The sequence below is a fragment of the Cervus canadensis genome, chromosome 22 (assembly GCF_019320065.1).
Source record: "Cervus canadensis isolate Bull #8, Minnesota chromosome 22, ASM1932006v1, whole genome shotgun sequence".
NCBI classification, from domain to species: domain Eukaryota; kingdom Metazoa; phylum Chordata; class Mammalia; order Artiodactyla; family Cervidae; genus Cervus; species Cervus canadensis.
The window spans coordinates 34,621,064-34,646,135 of NC_057407.1; the positions used below are offsets into that span (position 1 = coordinate 34,621,064).

General features: G+C 36.9%; 1 protein-coding gene across 1 annotated transcript in view; it reads left to right on the plus strand.

The window, feature by feature from the left end:
• The window catches only part of LOC122424623 (contactin-6-like), a 314,935-nt gene that overhangs the window by 221,950 nt on the left and 67,913 nt on the right, over window positions 1-25,072 (plus strand). The window contains 4 exon segments of the mRNA XM_043442644.1: window positions 6,598-6,782; window positions 12,116-12,252; window positions 13,848-13,977; window positions 16,134-16,284. Coding sequence (XP_043298579.1) covers window positions 6,598-6,782; window positions 12,116-12,252; window positions 13,848-13,977; window positions 16,134-16,284 — 603 coding nt within the window.

Sequence of the window (25,072 nt, forward strand, 5' to 3'; positions counted from 1 at the left end):
AGTACTCTTGCCTGGAAAATCCCATGGACGAGGAGCCTGGTAGGCTGTGGTCCATGGGGTCGCTAAGAGTCAGACACGACTGAGCGACTTCACTTTCACTTTTCACTCTCATGCATTGGAGAAGAAAATGGCAACCCACTCCAGTGTTCCTGCCTGGAGAATCCCAGGTGGGGGAGCCTGGTGGGCTGCCGTCTGTGGGGTCGCACAGAGTCGGACACGACTGAAGTGACTTGGCAGCAGTAGCAGTCTTTTAGAACTGTGCAGACTCATGTTGCAGGAAAATATAGATACAAAATAAGAAAAGGCTTCTGTAAAGTTTTCTGAAATACACAGTTCATGAATGTCTCATTCGTGCTGTGAGGAAACTGTCAATGAGAGAGTTGCTTCAAACTGGTTTTCTTTTCTGAGATTTGTATTCAAGATGGATTTTGACACCACATTTGTAAAGATTAAAAAAAAAAAAAAAAAAAAGAAGTGTGGGGGGGGTGGATTTGGAGCTGAAAAGGAAATTTTGCCAGAAATGGCTGATACCTGAAGTTACAGGATGATGGTGTCACCATGCATTTTGACTTAACCCTTTAATGGCAGAGCTTCAAGTGATTTAATAAGAATCCTCATTCTGAAGACCCTTCAAAGATCTCCTTGTTCCATTGAATTCTTCATACATTAATATACTAACTTGGGATTTTAAATAGACCACTTATTTTAAATTAAAATGAACTGCCAGGGAATACTGCATCACTGATATCATCAACATAGATAAGCTAGATAGGTTTTAAAAAGAATGTTGAAGCCACAGAAGGAAAAGGAGTCTACTAGTGCTAATAACTGAATGGGTGGCGACTCAGAATTGGAAGGTGGATCACAATAAATTAGCCTGTACTGGAACACTAAGTGGAAGAGAACTGGCAGGTAATAATTTAGCAGAAATTACCTGTCTAAACGTGAGTACCATTTCAAAAAGGTAATTAGGATTGTTAGCAGCTTCCTGCTGAATATTAAACTGAGATGACATATGGACACCATCTGTCACAAGCCTGGTACATAGTAAGCACTCAATTAATGGTTATTACTATTCATAAATAAATGCTTAGCTTTCTCACAAAGCATTTTTTTTCCTCTTTGGTGAAAGTTGTCTAATTACTTTCCTCACTACCACAATAATCCTAGATGATTCGTCAAGTTGAAAAAAAATATATTTTACAACAAAGCATGCTATAGCTCACTTGAGAGATCCCTGCTCTCATGATAAGGAAATTAAACACGATGGCTATGATCAGAGGCGTTATCTCCTTAGCAGTCAGTCTATCAAACAGGCAGAAGCAGGATATTTACTTCTAGAGACATATATGCGTGCTTGTGCACTCATGTACAGTATGGAGATCTGATTTTAGTTTATGCATGATTCATAAATCAATTTATGTTAAATGCCTAGTTATACAGAGTTCTTAAAGGAGAATAGAAAACAAATAAACGTAAGCTAGGATTCTTATTTTGAAATGGTAACAATAATATAATAATTTTAAATTATTTTTAGAGTCATTAACACAAAAAATACTCTTTCATGTGTTTTAGATGGTGTTGAATGTGTGAAATGTGTTATATTAATACCATTTAATCTTCACTATAATCCTGTGAAGTATATACTAGTATTAAGCCCTATTCTTGGCTTCCTGGGTAGCTCAGCAGGTAAAGATTCTACCTGCAAAGCAGGAGACGCTGGTTAAATTCCTGGGTTGGGAAGATCCCCTGGAGAAGGGATAGGCTACCCACCCTGTATTCTTGGGCTTCCCTGGTGGTTCAGACAGTAAAGAATCTGCCTGCAGTGAGGGAGATCTGGGTTTGATCTCTGGGTTGGGAAGATCCCCTGGAGGAGGGCATGGCAACCCACTCCAGCATTCTGGCCTAGAGAATCCCCATGGGCATAGGAGTCTGGGGGGCTACAGTCCATGGGGTTGCAAAGAGTCGGACATGACTGACTAAACAGCACAGCAAGCCCTATTCTATAAATGAGAAAATTTATGTTATAAATGTACAATAAAACATAGCTGGTAAGCTTAAGAATTGCACTCTGCTCTGTACTCTATATATAGTATTCTAATAGCTTTGTTATTAAAATTAGTACCAGGATTAGTATTTCATTGCTTACATAGAATGATATATCTTGGAAAATTTAGCTTACATTTGAAATTGAACTCACTACTAATATAATTTCATCTTTTGCTGTCTTTAGTTCTTCCCACACACTGTCCACTTGGGATGGCTTCAGAAAAGAGAGAGAGTGTGAAATCTAAAGCAATTAATTGTCAACTACTAATCAGCACTTGCCTTTGGCACTTGCCATCTACCTTTACAAGGATTAAATAATGTGTTGTTGTAGCTACTGACTTTCAACATCCCCCGAAAGGAGTTCAGGGTAGAGAGCAGAAATGAGGTAACCTGTGCTCTGGGAAAAACTGGCACAACAGGTCTTCAGATAGTTAGATATTTTCAGGAGCTGGTTTTATGAGCCCAGTTCTTATATCCTCTGATATCTAGAAAAGCCCTAAAATTCATCATGATGATGACTGCTCCTCATGACTAGCAGAAGTCTTTTGCAAAAAATATGTGCTTTACTGAACATGCTTTCCCTTCACCAAAATCACATATATACTGATTTTTCCCCCTACTTCTTTGGAACAGTTTCTCAGAGACATGCTGTCTCCCTGGCTATAATCCTTATTTTGTACCAATAAAACATAAGTCACAACTGTCACGTGGTTCATTCTTTTAAAATCTACATCATTTACATCATTTACTATCTTCATAAGACGTGCCCAGACTAAATGGGAACTTTTCATTAAAATGAATGTGCATTTTTATGTAATCTATGCTTTACAGTTATTCTCCCTGACTCTATAGCTCACATGACCAGTAGTAATCAAGAGGCTCCTGACGTTCATATTTTGTAGTAACATAACAAATCTGAAAAAAACCTTAACATTGAATTAGTATCTGCAAAATCATATAAAATTTGATTTTTCTCCCATTAGAAATTTTAACATGAAATGCAGCCATAAAATGCACTTGATAAGACTCAATTAAAAAAAATAAATGTTTGAGTGACTATTTTTGATAGTTTAGTTGCTTTGAGAATTCTAAAATATCCAGAGCATAAAATATAATATCCTAAATAAATCTACTAATATCATGTCATACAATTCAATCACACAGATAGAAAATATCTTAACAGCTTTTTAACCCAGGCATTCAGCCTATTTCTCAAGTCTTTTTTAAAATGAAAGTAGCAGGAAAACTACGCAAACAGGCATAAGGCAAAAAATGACTACTGACTAACAGATATATTTGAGGTTTTTATTTATTTATTTATTTTGGGGGGCATTGACACCATTTAATATAGGCGTGTGAAGAATACCAAGTTACCTTTCTTTGTGTTAGCTTTGGTTTTCAAACACACTGTCTCCATTTCATTGGAAATTGTTGCCTAGAAGTGCCAAGTATATATCTTAACATCTGAGAAAACCTAGTAACAAAAGATCCTTTTAATAGCTCTTTCAAAGGCAGTCCCAGAATTGATCTAATTGTTTCTGATTGTGTTGTCTTAGTTACCATAGTTGACCCACCATGGTGGCCACAACACACCAATTTCTAATGGTAAAACCTGAGTCTTGTGCTCACTCCTGCATCCAGATGTGCATGCATGCATGCTTAGCTGTGTCTCACTCTTTGCAATCCCATACTGTACAGCCTGTTAGGCTCCTCTGTTGATACAATTTTCTAGCCAAGAATACTGGGGTGGGTTGCCATTTCCTGTTCCAGGGGATCTTCCAATCCAGGAATAGAATCCATGTCTCCTGCATTGACAGGCAGACTCGGCAGACTCATTATTACTGAGCCACCTGGGAAGTCCCCAGAGGTGCAGTCCATCCAATTCAAATCAGATGGACTAAAGATAGGAAGCACTGGGTTTTCCAAAAAATTAAAATGCACACACAAAAGCAAACACATGTCCAATGCAGACTGAGAATACAGGAGTCTAATTCTTAAATCCTACTTCAAAATTGGAAGCTCTCACGCTAAAAAACAGTACACTGAAACTTACAACTTTCTCCATAGTTGAGTGGTTTATTAGACAAGTTGTATCATTCTAAACATGACTGAGGTAAGAAAAATAAGCATCTATCTAGAGGATGTTCTTTAAGTGAGAAGCTTAAATATCTCTTCAGTCTCATGTCTCTTTTACATTTTTTGCCTTCTAGTATAATTTTGACCCTATAGAGCATTGTGCTTAAAATATCTTTCACAGTCATGATTTTTCACAAGGATTATACTGCTCAGTGTTTGGTCTTACACGCCATTAATGTTCACTTTCACAGAATATCATTTTTATGTGTGTCTAATGGCTATATAGAAGTATCATACTGAGATGTATTTAAAGGTCCCTTACAGTTGATATTGTAATAAAAGTATACTGTTCAATTATTGGTTCAGAGATTTAGATAAATAGTTAGGTTAAATATTGACTCCTGTCTTCACAGTTAAAATAAAGAACATGATATAGCAATGAGAAAATATTCAGCCTTTACTGATTTTTTTTTCTGAATGTTTTAGGTTAAAACCTTTTCTAGTTGAATGTTTTACATGCATTTCCCATAAACCTCAGAGATACACTATCATAAAAAGATAAAGAATCATGGATTCAGATAAATACCAGAGCCTTTATTTATTTTTCTCTTTGTAAATAAATTTTCTTAGAATTTTTCTATTACAAGGGTAATACATGCTTACTGTAGAAAAATAATGGAAAAATTGAGATAAGCAGAAAAAGGAAAATATATATCCTCACCACCTGTAGATACTAAATTTTCAGGTTCACATACACACTGTATGTATTTTTAAAAATTGGATAACACTGCCTCAGACTTGGTAAAGATCTTTATCAGTGAATAAACTTTCTTTTAGAACTTTGTTTTAGAATAATTATTTAGAGCTTGTAGTTTTGTATTTAATAAAATGAATGAATAAGAAAACTAGCTACCTGAGGTTACTTGTTGGCAGGAAAATGCTGTTTTACTAAAATATCAACCTAAAGTTACAGTGTCAAGGCTTTTTCAAAGGACAAAAACAAAACTTATTAAAATTATGATTTTTGTATTTAATTAAAATTCAAGTTGTATTTGTCACTGTATGCTAATTCTGAGAAAAATAGACAAATCAAACACTGATTGGTGAGTACACTTTCTGTGAAATATGTGTGAGCACATTTATGACTTTCAACACAGTGTTCATCTTTGATTCGCACATCAGTTTCCTCATTGCTGGCCAATGAAAAATTCTTGAGGCTTCCAAAGTTTTGTTGCTTTATTTGAAGCCTCTACTGAATCATCACCAATTATCTGCAGTTGTTACAGCTCAGATTCTATAGATCTTTATTTGTCAACCACTTCGTATATGATTGGGTGGTTCTCCTACATTATTTTTGTGGACTTGGAAAAAGTCCTGCATCTTCTAGAAAGTTTATAATTTGATTTTGCAAAATGATTTACTATTATTAAGCTGAAAACATTTAGAACAGAAATTATTTAAGCACCTGAAAATCTATAAGGGAATGAAAAATTACTTGAAAATAAGAAAGGAAAGATGTTAGTGCTAATTGATTGGGGTTGATTTTTCAAATGATTAGTTTATTAGGGAATATTTTCTGGTTAGAACTTTATTTATAGCCTATATTTTCATTACATTCTATTATATCTGTACAAGTAAGGCCTTCTTCACCATGAATTTCTAAATTCATCTCTATTGTTTGACACTTAGATTCATATATTATAAAATATATATTTTTTGCTGCTTAAAAAGGTAATCATATTAGACGAAATATATTACATATAAGATATTAAGCTAAATTCCTATAATAAAGGAATTGTTTACACATTCTTTCTGAAAAGAGACAAAGTACAATGCAAAGATTTTTTTTAATGTCATTAAAAATAAATGTGGATAAATAATACATCCTTTTGAGGATAGCAGATCCTATACTCCCAGTTCATTTGGGTTTGTTATAGAGTACTGATTTCCTTTTATAATCTAGCTCACCAGTCATGTATGTCTTCAGGGACCTATTAGTACCAATTTAGCTATAGAGGAATCTGAATTTTTTCCTTAGAATCTGTAAATATAGAAAGAAATTGCCTCCTCTTAAATGTCACATCCTCACAGAATTTCCTGACCTTCATATTTAAATTGATACAATCCGGTTACTATCTCTGCACCCTCTTTCCTTTTCAAATCTGATTTTTATACTGTGTTTATTGTCTGTTTTCCTCCTTAGTCTGTGAGCAACATGAGGACAGAAAACATGTTTAGTTATCAGTTTACTCCCTGATTTTACTACTGTGACTTGCTCATGGCAGGCACTTAATAGACCATTAAAACTGCTGGATGCGTGAATGGCGAACGACTGCATAATCTGAAAACTAGTCACAATGTAGTAGACTGACTAATATTTTCCCTTGAGAGTTAAGCTTAAGGAATTCTTATTTTATCCTGCTGTTGTAAAGACTAAACCATTTTCTATTCTAATGAGGTATAACTGTTTAGTCCCGTCCCTGATATTAGTTGGAGGAGGTTGGATGGAAGCCCATTGCCGGGGAAAGTCAAATACAGCAAATCCCAAGCTATCCTTGAAATCCCGAACTTTCAACAGGAAGATGAAGGCTTCTATGAGTGTATTGCAAGTAACCTTCGAGGAAGAAACCTTGCAAAGGGTCAACTCATTTTCTATGGTGAGCTAACAGAATTTCAAAAAGTCTATGAAATATTTGGTGATATCCTTCATAGTAAATAGTGAAAGTGTTTAGCATGTTGTAGGCAAGTGTCATAGAAGAAATAGAGAAGACACATTTCCAGGTAAGGATGCTTAATTCAATAATTAGACGATGGGAATGACCATTTTTAAAATATGGCTTTAATTTCAGCATAGTCTATGCATGTTATTGCTTATTATAATTTCCTTTGAAATATGAGCAGTGTCATGTTAAAATCCATAGAAGTTTATAACACAAAGTAAAATGGAATTCAATATATTTTCCTTGATATGTTCAGTAACAGCCTGTGGCAATCTTAATGATAATCCCAAGCAGAAATTACAAAAGAAGGAGAAAGTAACAGGAGAAGCATAATACTTATGGTAGTTTTCAGTACTTGTTTATATTTCCCAGGATTGTCTACATATATGTATATAAGAGAAAAATGAACTCATTACTTCATTCAAAAATACATTTGTCTCAGCTATGAGAATCTCTCATGGACTTAAGAGAGATGATAAAAACATATATTTTCTAATGTTTGTCCTTGTGTCTTCTTTCATTCAGGCCAAAATACACACTTGCATGAAGTTCACTTTTTGTTTGACATCAAATAAACCATAAAATACACCTCAGGATTGTCAAAATGTTTGGTGCTTTTAAAATACTCTTAACTTAGATATATTTAATACCGCTGTACTAGAGGACTTTTAAAAACTGCATTTATACATGGCCAAAAGTCATTTTCTGTTTGACATGTTTCTATGTGACACATTTATAATCGATAATAAAGTAATTGGAAGAAAACTATGTATTTCAATAACTAAAAGTTCTAAGGTATTGTAATTACCTAGAAGGTATGCTAATTGAGTTTATACATGTGTTCTCAGTAACCCAGTCATGTCCAACTCTTTGTAATCCCATGAACAGTAGCCTGCCTGGCTCCTCTGTCCATGGCATTCTCCAGGAATAATACTGGAGTGGGTTGCCATTTCCTCCTCATGAGGTCTTCCTGATCCAGGGATTGAACCCTTCTCTCTTGCATTTCCTCCATTGGCTGGCAGATTCTTTACCACTGAGCCACTTTAGAAGCTGTCAATTGAGTTTATACACATATTCTTATGATAGCTCCTATTTTTTAATTCAAAGTCTCTGGAGTCTGGCATTCTTTTGTAAATAAATTATGAGGATGTAACTGGGAGTTTTTTTTAGGAACAGCACAATATCACACAGGCCTTGACTATTAGGTATGTTATTTTTCTACTAAACAGACAAATACATAGATAAGAAAAAAATTAACCATAAAATTGAGGTCTCTATAAATTGGAAATCAATAATAAAGTACTTTCTCCCACATTGATAAAGCAACTGCTAGCTTACATAGAAGATTTTACAAATATTAATTCACATAATTTTTATAGCAATAAAATGTAGAAATAATTTTCAGTGATATTATAGGTAATTAACCTTTGATGAATTGAACAAGATCTCAAATAATGTTTGCTAGATCTGAGACTAGAACCTTGAACAATCTTCTGAAATGAGATTCTGCCCAGCCTACCACAGCTCTTCAACCTGGTCATCTAAGTCTATTCACAAGACCTATGGAAGTGAAAGTGAAAGTCGTTCAGTCGTGTCCAACTCTTTGCGACCCCATGAACTATACAATCCATGGAATTCTCCAGGCCAGAATATTGTAGTGGGTAGCCATTCCCTTCTCCAGGGCATCTTGCCAAAGCAGGGATCAAACCCAGGTCTCCCACATTGCAGGTGGATTCTTTACCAGCTGAGCCATGAGGGAAGCCCAAGAATACTGGAGAGGTTCTTTCTCCAGCGGATCTTCCCAATTCAGGAATCAAACCAGGGTCTCCTGCAGTGCAGGCAGATTCTTTCCAACTGAGTTACCAGGGGAGCCCCACATGACCTATTATCACAACCAAATTAGCTATTTAAGAAGTACAAATGGTCTTTATGAGAGAATAATGGGTAATTGGTTACTAAGACAAAATAATGCTTCTTGTTCACCTATTTAGCTGTCAATATGCTCCCAAAGGGCTTCCTAGGTGGTGCTAGCAGAAAAGAATCTGCCTGCCAATGCAGGAGATATAAGAGATCCAGGTTCAATTTCTGAGTAGGGAAGATCCTCTGGAGGAGGGGAGGACAACCCACTCCAATATTCTGACCTGGAGAATCCCATCAACAGAGAAGCCTGGTGGGCTACAGTCCATTAGGGTTGCAAAGAATCAGACATAATTGAAGCAACACAGCAGACACACATGCACACATATTTCCAAAGAAGAAGAGAATTGATTCAATTACCTGAAAATCGAAAAATACCTGAAAATTTCAAGTTAAGAGTCCATTATGTTGGTATGCTTAAGTTATAATTCAGAATTCTATCCATTTATATTGGGTCCTCATCTGGCAACCCACTCCAGTATTCTTGCCTGGAAAATTCCATGGACGGAGTAGCCTGGCAGGCTACAGTCCATGGGGTCACAAAGTTCGGACATGATTGAGTGACTGAGCACAAATACACAACCTCCAAAATAGGTTTATAAAGTATTATTATCATTATAAATAATGGAGCATATTCAGAGGAGTTAAGTGAATTACACAACCACTGAGAGTGTGAAATAAATAACAATACCCAAGCCTATATGGTAGACTTGAAATATTAAGCTTGTTTTTTTTTTTTTTTCAGGTAGTTCCTACTTAGTTGGAACTACATGTAAATGAAGATTTAAAAGTTTATTCTTTGGAATTCTAAGCATCCAAAGAATGCACACATTAAAAAAAATAAAGCTTAAAGTTATAGCTATTGCACTAAGCAACAAACTATATATATATTCAGATATATATATATATATCTGAAACTCCGTAAGCTATGTGGATTTTATGTGTGTGTGCATATTTTCTCCCAGATCAAATGTATAATAGGGCAATTTCTAAACAAGTATCTACAAATTATAAACTTTTAAAATATTCAATGAAACACGATTCAATTTAATCAATACACTCAGTTCTTCTAAGTGTTGCCACCCATTATCCCTCAAGGTTGTGAAAAGCGTGTTCTGTAACTGGAGGTTGCCCTGATTTCCACAGGAGTTCATCTTGGCTTACTTTTCACCACAGTGAGACATCATGATTCCTCCTCCTTGACTAGCTCCCTGAAGGAACTTCCCTTTTAGTGCAAGCAGATGTTGCAGTGGAAAAACCTTGAAAGTCAGATATACTTGTACATCATTTCAAAGACTCTCAGTACCACTTACTCCAAGCACTGCTGCGGTGACCTCCTCTGCCACAGTATTTTGCAGATGTAGCCTGACAGAGTCTTATCTCAGGTGGCACAACAGGCCATCTTGTTTCCTGCTCCAGTTTTCTTTGGACCCTTCTAGAACCTACTCATGGAGAAGGCAATGGCACCCCACTCCAGCACTCTTGCCTGGAAAATCCCATGGATGGAGGAGCCTGGTAGGCTGCGGTCCATGGGGTCACGAAGAGTCGGACACAGCTGAGCGATTTCACTTTCACTTTTCACTTTCATGCATTGGAGAAGGAAATGGCAGTCCACTCCAGTGTTCTTGCCTGGAGAACCGCAGGGACGGGGGAGCCTGGTGGGCTGCCGTCTATGGGGTCACACAGAGTTGGACACGACTGACGTGACAGCAGCAGCAGCAGCAGCAGAACCTACTCAAAATTTAAGCACACACAACCTGAATGTGCTAATAGTTAATACCTGCACTGCCCTTGAATGACTGTGGACAAGAGCCAATGAATAAATGTTTCCTCTTTCTCTCCTGGGCAAGCAGTTATAGAGATTCCTTATACATTCACAGAAGATGGGTAACAATCATCTCTGCGTGCTCAGTTGTGTCTGACTCTTTGTGAACCTATGGATCCTAGCCCACCAGGCTGCTCTGTCCATGGGATTCTCCAGGCAAGAATACTGGAGTGGGTTGCCATGCCCTCCTCCAGGGAATCTTCCGAACCCAGGAATTGAGCCGACTTCTCAGGTCTCCTGCCTTGGTAGGCGGGTTCTTTACCACTAGCGCCACTTGGTGGTCAACTCAGCAACTCATTCTTGCATTGACCCTCCTCCCCTGTGGCTTCTCCCTTTTCCTGACACCCTACCCTTGGCCAGCACTGAAACACACACAAACATGTGACTACTTCCTGTGCACAAAATCGGGCTTCTCTGTTTTCTAACTGTGTCTCATTGTCAGCTGGGAAAGACTGAAGGCAAAGGAGAAGAAGGCATCAGAGGATGAGATGAGTAGATAGCATCACCAACTCAGTGGACATGAATTTGAGTAAACCCTGGGAGCTAGTGAAGGACAGGGAAGTGTGGAGTGCTGCAGCCCATGGAGACTCATGAGACAGACAAAACCTAGCAACTGAACAGCAACTTCCTGATAAGGTTACCTAACACCTATACAAAAATTCCTCTATAGAAGTTTGGAGGGAGAATTAAGTGCAATTTTACAGGGAGCTCATCCACTCCAACATATCTAGAACAGACCTAAACAAAGGAGAGGGATTAAATGGCAAATCCAGAGAGTTTTCTATCACCATTATAGAAGAAATAATAATTTCAAATACACACCTGTTTCCATGAATGTTAGTAAGGAGAATACTACCTTATACTTAAATAGCATTTCAACATCAATTATATCAGTTGCTTTTTGCTTCAGAACTATGCTGAACTTCCTCAGATTAGAAAATAAGGTTTGGAAAACTCATGCCTAGAATTAAAGTTATATGCTTAACCTACATACAATTCTAAAAGTTATCATTCCCTGGTAAGACTTATACATAGGGAAAAACAACTTGATTAAAACCTACTAAAATGTGATGAGGCTGATATCTGATTTAAGCTTCAAACTATTGAGTTGTAATTATATTGGATATAGATACAATTATTTTAGTTAGTTCAATCTAAATATACTTAATGGCCTTTTGCCCACAGAAGGTGCAGATTTGATATACTTTTTCTAACTTGATCTATATACTAATATCTAATATGGAATTATCCTTTAGCCTTGTTCCCACAGCTCTAAAATTGTTATACAGATGCAGCAAAGTGATAGATGGCAAATATCAATCTTACGCAAAAGGTCCACTGATATTTACAACAGAGTTCCTATTGTCCCACTTTGGGGGTCCTGCATTTCCCCTCCCTCAAATCAGGAGTACAGTATTACTAGACCCAGCTAACTTTGTCCTTCTGATTTCTACAGTCCTTGGAATGCAGCATGATGTTTTGGCTAACTGATTTGCTAAATAGTTGCTCTTGCCTCTTTTTGAAACAGCCCCTCCAGAATGGGAACAAAAAATCCAAAATACATACTTGTCTATCTATGACAGCTTATTTTGGGAATGCAAAGCCAGTGGAAAGCCAGACCCTTGGTACACCTGGTTAAAGAATGGTGAACGCCTCAATCCGGAGGTAAGTAGCTATGGTGATATTAAACTTTCACCTACTCTGCTAGGGAAATTTTATTACTAACAGCAACAATTAATGTTTCTGGAATGTTTAGTAGGTGCCAGAAAATGTAGTATAACCTTTACATATCCTAATTTATTTAATACTTAAACTCAAAGGGGCTATTACAATCATTCCCATTATTCAAATGAGAAATCTATGGGTAGAGAACATAATTTGTACAAAGTTGCACTTAGTCAGTGATTGATCGATATTCAGATGATATCATTATCATCAACAACATCCATTGAACTCTCATATAAGCCAGGCCCTATGTTAAATATTTCCACACATTATCTAATGGCATCCTCATGACAATTTTACAAGAAAGATATGATTATTATTTGCATAGTGAAAAAAAATTGTTTCAGAGGGCTTCAGTCTATCTGTCCAAGGTCACAAAGCAGCTAGTATAGGTTAGCATTGATATTCTAAGCATAATCTGTCTGATTTCAGAACCCAAGCTCTCAGTCATAACCCAGAAACTTGGTTTTTAAGAAAGCTAATAGCTGTCTCTAAATCTAGAAAAGTGGAAAACTGAGGCAGTTATCCGCATTTTTCAAATGAAAGCATGCTTTACAATATATAGAAAATAAGACAAGCTTATTTTTCCCATCAAATTATCCTAATAATTACGTCAGCTCACCACTCTACTTTGCACTTTCAGGCTCAGTTAGAGGCACAAAGAACATCTGTTGTTTAGAACCTGAATAGAATGTTATTCTTTGTTTCAGCTTTATTAGAATTTAATTCCTTCATCCCTTTTGTAAACAACATTTCCTGTGTCCTACAGCCTACTTTTACTATCTTTAGAGGATGGTGATAGGTAACATAAAATATTTAAAGTTATATTTACCCTATTAAACTATTTTATTCTATACACTCAAAATTGTACCCAAAATGGGACTCTGTAACAGACTTTGCATGTTTAAGTATGTTTAAGCGTACTTCATAGTACACTGCAGAAAAGAATTTAGCTCCTTCAACTTACGTACTCAATTAGAAAATTATTTAGTCATCATATTTTAATTTTTTAAGACTTTATGATGGAAAACCATGGAAATTTGCTAGTCACTCTATCCATGTCTAACATTATTGTCGACTATGTTTTCTGAAAAAACTGAAATGGTAGAGTATTCCAAATTATTCTCTATACCGCATAACAGAAAGGTAGTTCAGTCGCTCAGTTGTTTCTGACTCTGAGACTCCATGGACTGCAGCACGCCAGGCCTCCCTGTCCATCACCAGCTCCCAGTGTTTACTCAAACTCATGTCCATTGAGTCTGTGATCCCATCCAACCATCTCATACCTTCTCTGCAGAAAAATGCCAATTTTCAAAGAAACGAGGTAACATAAAATAAACTAACCACTAAAATTATGTTAAGAACATTTCCATTGTTTTTTAAAGTCCAGAAAGCTGCCAGGGATATTGAAGTATATTAATTTCATTTTCATAAGCAACTGGTCTCATAACGCACCAGCTCATAGATATGCACAAATGTTAACAGCATGCTTACGTTAATGCACTAACATCTTTATATGACTTTTTTTTTATTAGGAAAGAATTCAAATAGAAAATGGGACACTCATCATAACTATGCTGAATGTGTCAGATTCTGGTATCTACCAATGTGCTGCAGAAAACAAATATCAGATAATTTATGCAAATGCAGAATTGAGAGTATTAGGTAAGTCATTCATTTATAGCCAAAAAATTCAAACTGACATTTTAGCAAGCTATGATTATATGTAATATGGATCCAATTTTTCTGTAAATTAGAAATTGCTTTTCCTTGAAATAATGAGAAATGTCTAAATTAGCTTCTAAAATATGCAAAATGGGAATTATTACTCTGCTTTGGGTGATGTGGTAACACATCAGGGCTTGGAGGAACCCACTATTGGGTGAAACCAAACCAGAGGTGGCTCCCCCAAAGTTGATCCAGCATGAGATTTTGAATACAACTCAAAAAGCACCTATTAGGAAAGTTTTCAGCTACAAATAAGAAAAGAAAATCTTAATTTACAGACTTAAACAGGGATGTATTTATTTCCACAAGAACTTCAGGCTTTCTAGATGGCTCAGTGTTAAAGAATCTCTCTGTCAATGCGGGTTCAATCCAAGGGTCAGGAGGAGTCCCTAGAGGAGGGCATGGCAACCCACTCCAGGATTCTTGCCTGGAGAACCCCACAGACAAGAGAAGCCTGGCAGGTTACAGTCCATGGGGTCCCAAAGGGTCGGACATGACTATAGCGACTTAGCATGCACACATGCACAAGAACTTTGTCGGGGGTGGGGGGGGTAGCTGAGCAAGAGCACTGTGACTTGATGATCTGTAAACTTTTTCCTCATGGTTGTGGCCTCCTGCATCCAGGATGAGTGCTGTAGCTACAGAAATCAAGTCCATACTGAAAGCTGAAGGAGAGGGGACAGCCCCTATCATTAGACCAGCAAAATTTCCCTGCGTCCTTACATCAAGCTCCTTATATGCAATTAGATAGAACCTTGTCACATGACCACTCAGACCTCAAGGGAAGCTGGGAAATAAGGCCCTATAGCGGAAAATATTGAGACAGAAGCAGTTTGAGGATGATATTCTGGGACACTCAGTGGAGTTGTCACCATAAATGACTCAGTGATGTCTTTCATCCTGAGACTTCCTTAACAGTATAAACACAGGAGATGAGAGGAAAAATCAAGTAAAACAGCAAAGTTTCATAAGTCTATGGGTGATGGACATTGACTCATTTGTTTCTTCATTCAATCATCATTTATTGAATATTTATTACGTATTAAACCCTGAAAACAGAACTATCAATATGAAAGTGATCTTTATAGAACCTATAGTTCTACAGAGGGAGAAAAAAAGCTAAATTTTAAAACATCATGATTATTACAGTCAAGAATTGAGTAGGTGCTATCAGCTGAATATAACCTAAATTGAAGACCTTCTCTTTAAACAGATATCAGAAGAAAAAGCATGTTAGGTCAGTGGAAGGGCAGAGAAGCCATACAAGACAACATGGCATATCTGAAAGAAATTCATATAGACTTTACGCTAGGAATGAGAACTGGACACATAGGTTCCCACAGGCAAGCAGCTGGGAAGACTTGGATGTATCCCCAGGCTGTCTAATTATTTATTACCCTTATGAACTGGTATTTGTTCAAGATTTATTTAGTGAGGACAGAGGTGAAACTGACAAAGACTGTTTTTTTGTTTTTTTCTCTGTTGTTGTTGTTAAAGTTTCTACTCAGCCTGCCTGCTTCAGCTGAAGGCAGATTATTTCCATTTTTCCAGTTAATGGTATGCCTAAAGAAATCTGAAATAATAATATACTGCTTTTGATTTATTTAAGAGATATTTCATTGTGTGTGCTCTCTCTCCCTCTCTCTCTCTCTCGTGAAACCATCTTCACCTTCTTTATTATAAATACTATAAAACATGTGACCTTTTGTAATTTGCTTCATCCCTCACTCTAGCTTGCTTTTGTTATCTCAATGACCATTACCAAAACAAAAATAATTTACATTTACTGAGCAAATAATTTGTGCCACTTGGTACTTAACCTTCTTTACTGAATGTTACCTCAGTCAAGACCCAGACTAACTGACTGAGGTAATATCTATTGCCATAGTCATTTTACAAATGGAAACAGTGACTCCAAAATGCCAAGTCCACAATTAGCTCCAAAACAACTTGAGCAAAGTAGCTTCAAAAAGAGGTTTTTTTTTGTTTTATTTTTACAGATATTAGATTCTATCTAGGATACTGCATCAGTTCTTCGGTTACAACATGTTGATTAGATGAGTAATTGAATAATTCTATGATTTTGTTTTTAGCCTCAGCTCCTGATTTCTCCAAAACTCCTCTTAAAAAATATTCAGTTGTTCAAGTTGGTGGGGATATTGTGATTGAATGCAAACCAAATGCTTTCCCCAGGGCCACTATTTCTTGGAAAAGAGGAATAGAGAGCCTGAGACAAAGCAAAAGGTAAACAAATCTCCTTTGTTTTAATATTTTAAATATTTTGTAATATAACATCTTCCAGATTTTAGGGTTTACTAGGTTTTCTAAAATTCTCTCTCTTACAGTAAGCTTGCAACTGTGTATCTGGAGATCTGAACACTTTCACAGGATGGTATAAACAAAAGGAACTTACAAGGCTATGAACTGTTTGTATAATTTGACTGCAATATTTTCAGTGCATGTGCTTGTAATAGATATATTTTAAGAAATCCTTTAAGACCTTTTTCTATATTCAGTTTGAAGCTTTTTTCCTGGCCCAGCCTGCTGAGAAATCAGTGAGAAGAGCATTGCACAAAGGAGAGAGACACTCATACTCACACACCTGGTGTTGTGGTTTTTAAATAGTCACACAGGTGTTCACTCCACGACAAAATGAATTCACCACATGAAAAAAAAATGTAGAGAGGTTCCCGTAGAGAAAGAAGAGAGGTTTCCTCCTATTATGAATGTGATTGAGAAATCCCAGATCAGCACTGGCAAGTTCTCTGGGAGAGTTTTGACAGCACAAAACAGGTGTTTTTCTCTACTTATGACACATTTCATTCCATTGTGCTGTAGAATCTTATATATTCAGAGTTGATTTGACTACAGTTCCAACTCTAATTTGAGGACCCACGTGTGTTTCTATGTGGTCAGATACACAATAGGGTGCTACTATGAATTAGCCATGGTGCTGACGGTATGAAAATGGTTTCATGGGCACTTCTTCAGCATCATATGTGCCACAAACTCATCTACATACCGGGCAGGTAACATAAGTAACAAGATATGCCAGGTAAAAGAAAAGACAGCTCAATTGTTGTGAAAAAAAAAAGTGGCAATCTGTCAATCTCAAAAGCCTGTGAAGGCGTGGAGAGTGAGTTCTACACCTAAAATGTATAGTCACAAATCTGAATTCAGTCAAATGTTGTTTTATGGGAAGAATTTTTAACATTTCAGGAAAAGCTAGAAATTTAAATTTTGACATTGAAACTTCTGGGCCAGAAAAAACATCCATGGGTTGGTTAAAGGGACACCGTTTTGTCAATTCTGATCTCAGATTGCATTTGTGGTCAGGAAGAGAGAAAAGTAGGTTAGAACAAGCAAATAAGCAGTGTTGATTGTGTAGAATGCTCTCACTGTTATATCTCTCACTGAGGCCTTGCACACTCTCTCCTGACAAGAAAGAGAAAGCTCTTTCGAAGGCACTCTTTCTTTTCCTCTTCTGTCTCCCAAGGACTCTGTAGCCCAGAACTGAAGCTTTCCCCAGGATAGGGATCCTGTCAAATTTATTCTTGTATTCCCTGTGCCTTGGCATAGAACCTAAACTCAGTAAATATCTGCAGAATGAATGAATGTTTCCAAAAGGATAAATATGTTAGGCATTACCAGCTTCACAGAATGGCTATTCTGGGAAGAAATGCCTCAACACATAAGAACAGATGCTTTGAAAACAAAGGTGAAAAAGATGAAAGGAAAGCTGGTGCCCGCCCAGTTGGTCTCCTTCCCTTCTAGACTACCTAGGAGACTGCTACAAGCACTCCCAACAGATCTGGATGTGCATCCTCTTTAAATGTTTTCTCTTTCACTCCTCAATCCTAATCAAGGTTTAAATGCACTGCTATAGAACAGGAAAACTGAAGAGAATCCCACAGCCTCAAACACAGGCTCTGTACTGAGCACTGGGATAAATTGATTAGCTCTGCTTCATTTACTAAAGTGACTCTAAGTTTTCACCTAAAGAACAAGAATGACTACTGTTTACCCTCCATAACCTTTAAAGATCTGAATGCAAGTAAGTATGTTGGGAAGAGATAAAAAAAAAAGGAGAAGATTTGGATGAAGGTAAGAAAATGAGAGAGAGAGAAAGCTTTGTAGGGTACAAGGGAAACTGCTTTTTAAAACAGCTTTTCATATTTATGTTTTATTTGTAGAGAGGATGAATTTGGGAGCTTTTTGGTCCCAGAACAGTTACTAATAGTTACGTCAGATTCATTCTTATCTCACTGGGATTAAAAGAATGGTCCATGTGAATTTTATGTACAGACCCATCTTTCATGATTCTATTCACTCGCTGCTTTAGAATTTCATTACATGTTTCAACAAAAGAAAACAAACAAAATTATCTTCTGAATATGCATCCTAAAAAGTTGAAAAAAATCAAGCCCCAGTAGAGTACAACACTTACAGATGTGTATCTCTGCCAGATATAGATGACCTTAAGCAGTATTTCGCAAAGGTCACACACAGCCAGCTCTGTGAGACTTTGTGTCTCTGCAGGCTTCCTATCCTGTCCTTGCTTCTATGGTCTTCTGAGAGGACTGGTTTCATTAAGACCAAGACTTAATATAGCTTATTGAGAAACGCAGCACCTATGTTTCTATTTGTGTTGACTTGATGGTCTTTCTGTAGTCTTATCATGGGGATTTTCAAACAGGCTGCAGATAAAAATTAGAATGAAGTCAGAAAAAGAAAAACGAACATCGTATATTAATGCATACATGCGGAATCTATAAAAAATTGGTACAGATGGTACAGATGAGCCTACTTACAGGGAAAAAGTGGAGATGCAGACATAGAGAATGGACTTGTGGACACTGCAGGGGAAGAAGAGGGGGGAGAATTCAGAGAGTAGCAGTGACATGGATACACTACCACGTTTAAAATAGGTAAGCAGTGGGAAGCTGCTGCATCACACTGGGAGCCTAGTTCGGGTGGAATGTGTGGGTGAGAGCGAGGTTCAGGAGGAAGGGGATATATGTTCACTTATGACTGATTCACATGCATATTGCTGTGCCGCAGAAACTAACACAACACAGGAAAGCAATTATATTCCAATAGAAAAATACTAAAAAAAAAAAAAAAAAGAAAGGAAAGAAAGAAGGGAGGAAGGAAAGGAGGAGGAAGGAAAGAAAGGGCATAACTATTTACTACTGTAGAGGTGATATGGTACAATGAAGACATAGCTCAGGCTCTATTCAGTCCTAATTGTACCATAATTTGGAGTAAGTCACATGTCCTTGTTAGGCCTCTATATGTGAAATGGATTAGAAGCATCACATCTTCCTAAAAGACAACAGAGAGCAAAGTTGTCTCTTCAAGCCCATTCAGGTCTAGGCTTGATTTTTTTCTTCTATAGGTTTGATCTGAGTTAGAGAGTAACTGAATCTTTTCCCCATAATCTTTTCTCCTTCTCAAATCAGTGATGCCAGGACAAATTCCAGGTCTTAGCAAAGTAACTGCATTCAGCTTGTAAATAGCAAACACAGTGCAAGAATAATTTGGTGAGGAGAATATTAAAAGAGTATCTAATGCCACACACTATTTCTGTAACATTTGCAATATATGAATAAAAGTTATTTGACTTATAGTCTGTGTATATATTTGAACATTAAGTATGCTCACACGTGTGTGTATATATTAATATGTGTGTACCAAAGGGTTAGCCAAAATTTCCAAAACTAATGAAATTAATTATCCTAGGAGGCAGAGACCTAGTCCATTTCCCAAATTTTATAGGACCAGATCACAAACTCAAACACAGAATAATGAATCTTAGTACATACTTTTTAATGCCACATCAGCTTGAATATTATATTTAAATAATATACATAATTCCTATCCTTTCATACTTTTGTTAAAGCATGATATAACTGTATACACAGGAAGATTAAAAGAGTTAGATATAGAAAACAGCTTAAATGACTTCAAGTAGGAACAGTTTTTAGTTCTTGACCTTGGAAATACCTATATAGGGAAACACATGTTTTTAGTCTCTATTAAAAGTTCTATTCCATCCTGTCTACTTTGAAATTTCACTGTCACTATATTGCTTCCAATAAAGCGTAGCTATCTATCTAGAGACAATTGAAAGGATTCTAAAGAAATCTATCCAAAGTAACCTTACTCTACGGCTTACTTCTAAAAAAAATGGTGGCAATATATATTTTTTGAAAATTTCTTCCAGTTTTACATGAATCAAGACAGCATAGAGCTTATAGCTAATGTAAAGCTTAGACCTAATGCCCAATCTGCCTTCTCTGTTTCCAGAACTTTTCCTTTCTACAAATAATGGAGAACATACTCAAACTCTTTATTTTTTGAAGCCTACTGTCACATGATTTTTACTGAATTCATGTGTTGATAATTCAGATCAAGCAACATTTCTGAATATGGTTTGCATTTCTTATTGGCCTATGTGTCACAACTGAAGTCTTGACTATTTTAAGAGTTCCATCTTTACCAGTGTCTCTATTTATGGCTAGCTGTCAGAGAAGAAAAGTTTCCTTCCAACTAAAAATAGGCAGAGCCCTAAGGCTGCCTGATTTCCTGCTAGAAATGTATAGTCATACTCTATCTACCTCATTCTTTCTGGAGTTACCAATCATTTAGAAACAGCATTGAAATGGAAGAGAAGCAATGGTATATTCCTCAAGAAGAAATTGGAGTGTATTATTAAGAGCCCCTTGCTGGGAATCAGAAAATAGGGTTCCAGTTCTATCATTGATAAGGGGCCTGACCTTGGGTAAATTCACTAGCCTACTCTTTTTTTTTTTTTTTTTAATTAAGGTCACTGTTCTTGTATTTATTTAAAATGAAATAATTAAAAAAAAAAAAACTAACAGAAACACTTAACATGCTACCCACATAGTGACTGCCAGAATAGAGATTATATTTTAGAAATCAATGCAAAACATTAGCCTGGAAGGTTGAAATTGCAGATTCTATCATACTCGAAATTTTACACATGCTTTACTGATTTGATCAGGTGATCAAATGATTGTGCCAAATATGGTGATTGCTGTGAGTTGTCACTTTATTTTGTGTCTATCTGAATTAAGAGATTTTTACAGTTAAGCCAAAAATGTATTTAACAATTAATAGGCCCAAAATGTGTTCATTCATTCATTCTGTAAGTATTTAATAAGCAACAAGTATACCTCAAATTCTATGCTAGGTGCTATGGGTAAGTTTTAAGTAGCCGACTACATGATGCATAATATCCCTCCATAAGAAAGTGCTTTCCTTTTCAGTTATTTAGAGTCAGAAGATCTGATTTCTGTTCTGAACTCTACTTCCCACTTAGCTGATAATTCTAGTAAGTCCTTTAATTTAATTGGTCCTCAGTTAATTCATTAAAAATAACTGGAGAAAATAATAGTTGTCTCACTCTTGAAGCTGTGTGACTCAAATGACACAGAATGAGTGAAAAGGATGGACGATCTGTCTATACTCTGTTACCATTGGCTGCATGTATTGCTGTTATCCCAACCTTTATGCAAATCCAAGTTACACATTCTTACCTCCACCAGCCAAGGGAAAAACCAGAGACTTCACCACAGGAAGTCAAGATGAATACAGATGAAGCTTATCTCTGCAAGGCATTCTGAGGCAACTGAGGGAATCAATTCCACATCTGCTAAATTTGATTAATCACTTCTTTTTTGCCTTGTGGATCCACTTAGCAAGTGAACTGACAGAAATCAAAGGCCTAGATTTATCTCCTTATCCCCAGTGACTGCTGGCTACCTGTACAGGGATCACTTCTTGAATTTAACAGAAGATGTAGGAAATGTGAACTTTCTGGAACAACAGCTCAAAGTTGTCCTCTGACAGGCAGCATACAAAAAGAAGTCTAAATCACCTGAGATTTTGTCAGAGTGGATATACACTCTCTGAACAACAAAAACAAAGAGATGGACTGATTTTTTTTCCTATTATCAAAAGAATAATAGTTGAATTAATAAGCAACACACCATACTGCTTCATTTTCCTAAAAACATCTACCATATTTCTCTCTCATTTCATAAGATGAAGTAAAGTAAAATCCAGCTGTATGTTAAATTGCCATTAATAATGAAGATAACTATTTTAAGCATGTCCATAAGCCAGTCAGTATACACGCTTTTCATATTTTTCAAAAATCAAAGCACAGTTTTTTTTTTGTTTTTTTTTCACATTCAGATACATTTCTAAGGTGTATCTGAATACACCTTCAACCACAGAGTATACAGTTACGTTTGTACTAGTTTTACCCTGGTAATCTCAAAAAGCTGAATACAAAGGATACTTTGAAATTCATAGGGAATCAAACTCACTCAGACATAGAGATTCTGCCCCTACCCCTGAACAACCGGTTTCAGGATGTGGTCACAGTCCATAGACTTAAAACAAGAGGACTGTTGGACCTTTTGGAACCAATTTCATGACCTCTTTCCACTCAGATATATATGTGTGTGTGTGTGCATATATACATATGTATATGCACACACACACACACTTCAAAAAGATCTTATGAAATCACGGATTTTGTGATTTCTTCTACAGTAATGACACCATTAAAACCTTCATGTCTCTGAGCATTTTACAAAATGCCTGCATTCCCCTGGCAAGGTATGAACCCATAAGTTGGTATGGAATCTAGTAGTGATGCTTATTCAATAGTTTTGCCGCAATCTGGTAGGCCCACTCCATTTCCATCTGCATGACACTTCAACTCCTAAGACCTCTTTCCTAGACCCAATAGAGATTTTTGGGAGTCTGAGGAGAGCAAGGAAGGTGTAGAGAGGGGAAGCAGAAATGAGAGAAAGGAGATGAGGAGAAAAGGATGAGATGACATTCTCTGTGCCAAGAGAGAATTGATCATTATTGAGCAAGTCACTTGATCTTTCCTCTCTTCATGGATAAAAAGGTGCCCTTGGGAGAACCTATTTGAAAGTCCTTAGCATAGTGACATAGAAAAGGAACAGAATTAAAAATGGGCCTGCTTTCATTCTTTTTCTTGCTAAGCCACCAGGACAAAGTAGTTCCAGAGTTACAAACAGTGACAGAACCTGTTGCCTAACACTGTTATCACTCCACTTTCTGCTTGGAGCCTTGTCACAAGCATCTTACCCTGTAAATCAGCCTACGGGAGTCTGCCTGCCTGATTGTAAGGAAGCCACTTATATGATGCTCCCTCCCTTTTGACCCTTTTCTATATATCTTCTCCAGAGGCACATTATTAAAAAATGTGTCTGCCTATGCAGGAGATGCAAGAGACATGGGTTTGACCCCTGGGTGAGGAATATTCCCTGGAAAAAGGAATGGCTATCCACTCCAGTATTCATGTCTGGGAAATTCCATGGACAGAGAAGCCTGGCAGGCTACAGTCCATGGGATGGCAGAGTTGGAGATGGCTGAGTGACTGAGCACATCATCTGCATGTATCTTTCAGTAACTGCTTTCTAAATCACCATTATTCCTCCTTTATTTTTAAGCTTTTATTCCCAATCCTTCAGTCTTAAAATATCCCCTCCACACACACTTTTTTTGAACACAACTTTAGCCAAAATGTAGCAACTGGTAAGGAAGCTTTCCTATCCCTTACTCCTTGCAGAGCTTCCTAATGAACAAGCAAACAAATCTAATTTTAGTTTGTATCATCAACTATTTAATGTAATACTGCTTAGTACATCAGGTAGCATGAGTATCAAATAGGCAAATGAACCATATGTTCCCATGTTTAAGGAAGAATGACAGTCTGCATAATGCCAGGCTTATTACAATCTCCCTTCTGTGCTGCTTCTTTGTAATAAAATTTTAAATTGTTCATACTTAACTCCTGAGAGCCTTGTTAAGGTGAGCGTTTCCAAGGGAATACATGCTGAAGATGTCAAGAGCCATCTGATACTCTTGCCCATGTCACGCAAAGATGTAACAAGCTAAAATCCTATGTGTGCCCGTGTCACTCTTGCCCTATTTTTTCCCTCTTGCCATCCAGTCTTCTTTCCTTTATCCCCACTGGTCTCCACTGGCCTGGAGCACTGACCCTTTAGCACAATGCTTATAGAATCACCTGCCTGCCATGGTCTGAAAAAGCTCCAGTTCATTAAAGATGTAAAGCCTGCCTTTAAACCCAACCTGTCCAACTGGGTATGCACTGTTTTACACTACTGTCTTGTTTAGGCTACTGTTGCTTTAGTTCCCTACTTAAAATCTTTTAATGAGGGGTAATAACATCATGTGGATTTAAGCCAAGGGTAAATATGGCAAAGAAGTTCCACAAATAAACAGCATCCTACAAATTCCTGTACTAGAAGCTATCACTGAAAATGCATATAAGCTTCGTTGTAGAGTTGCTACGAATTCATAGGCTAGATCAGTAGGCTTTCACTATCATGCACAAGATTATTGTGCCTAAGATTTCAAGATCATGCATGATTATGCACCTAAGAACGTTGTGGAAAAATGCAGAATCCCAGGGTTGCATTCAAGATTTTGAGTCCATAGGCATGAAGCAGGGTTGAGCAATCTGCATTTTTGCAAATTCACTCTGTTCCCAAATAAAGCTGAGACTGTTCAATAGCAGCAAGAGAAACACTGCTTTGGTGGGAACAAATCATTTAAAAAATAGAAATTTTGTTTCATTTTCTTTCCTCCAAGAACTCTGCTCTCTATATCAACATGCTCAGCTCCTCATCTTATCTCATTGCTCAGCTCAGTTAGTTTTGAAAATATGAATGTAATTAGCCTTCAAATGGTGTCAACTTACTTATGTGCTTGCTTCTAATTTCTGAGTGACATTTATATCTTCCAAAGTTTTCATAAATATTCAGCAGCAATAATTTTAAAGACAGAATAGGTCAGTTAGTACAATGTATACAAATCACCTTTTGTTTTTGGTTTGACTTTGGAAGAAAGAAGTGCTGACTTGATGGGCTTAAGGTATAATGCTCCTTAGGTAAAGAAAATGGTTGCTTCACAGGTTTGTTAAGCTGTTTGTTACAGTTAC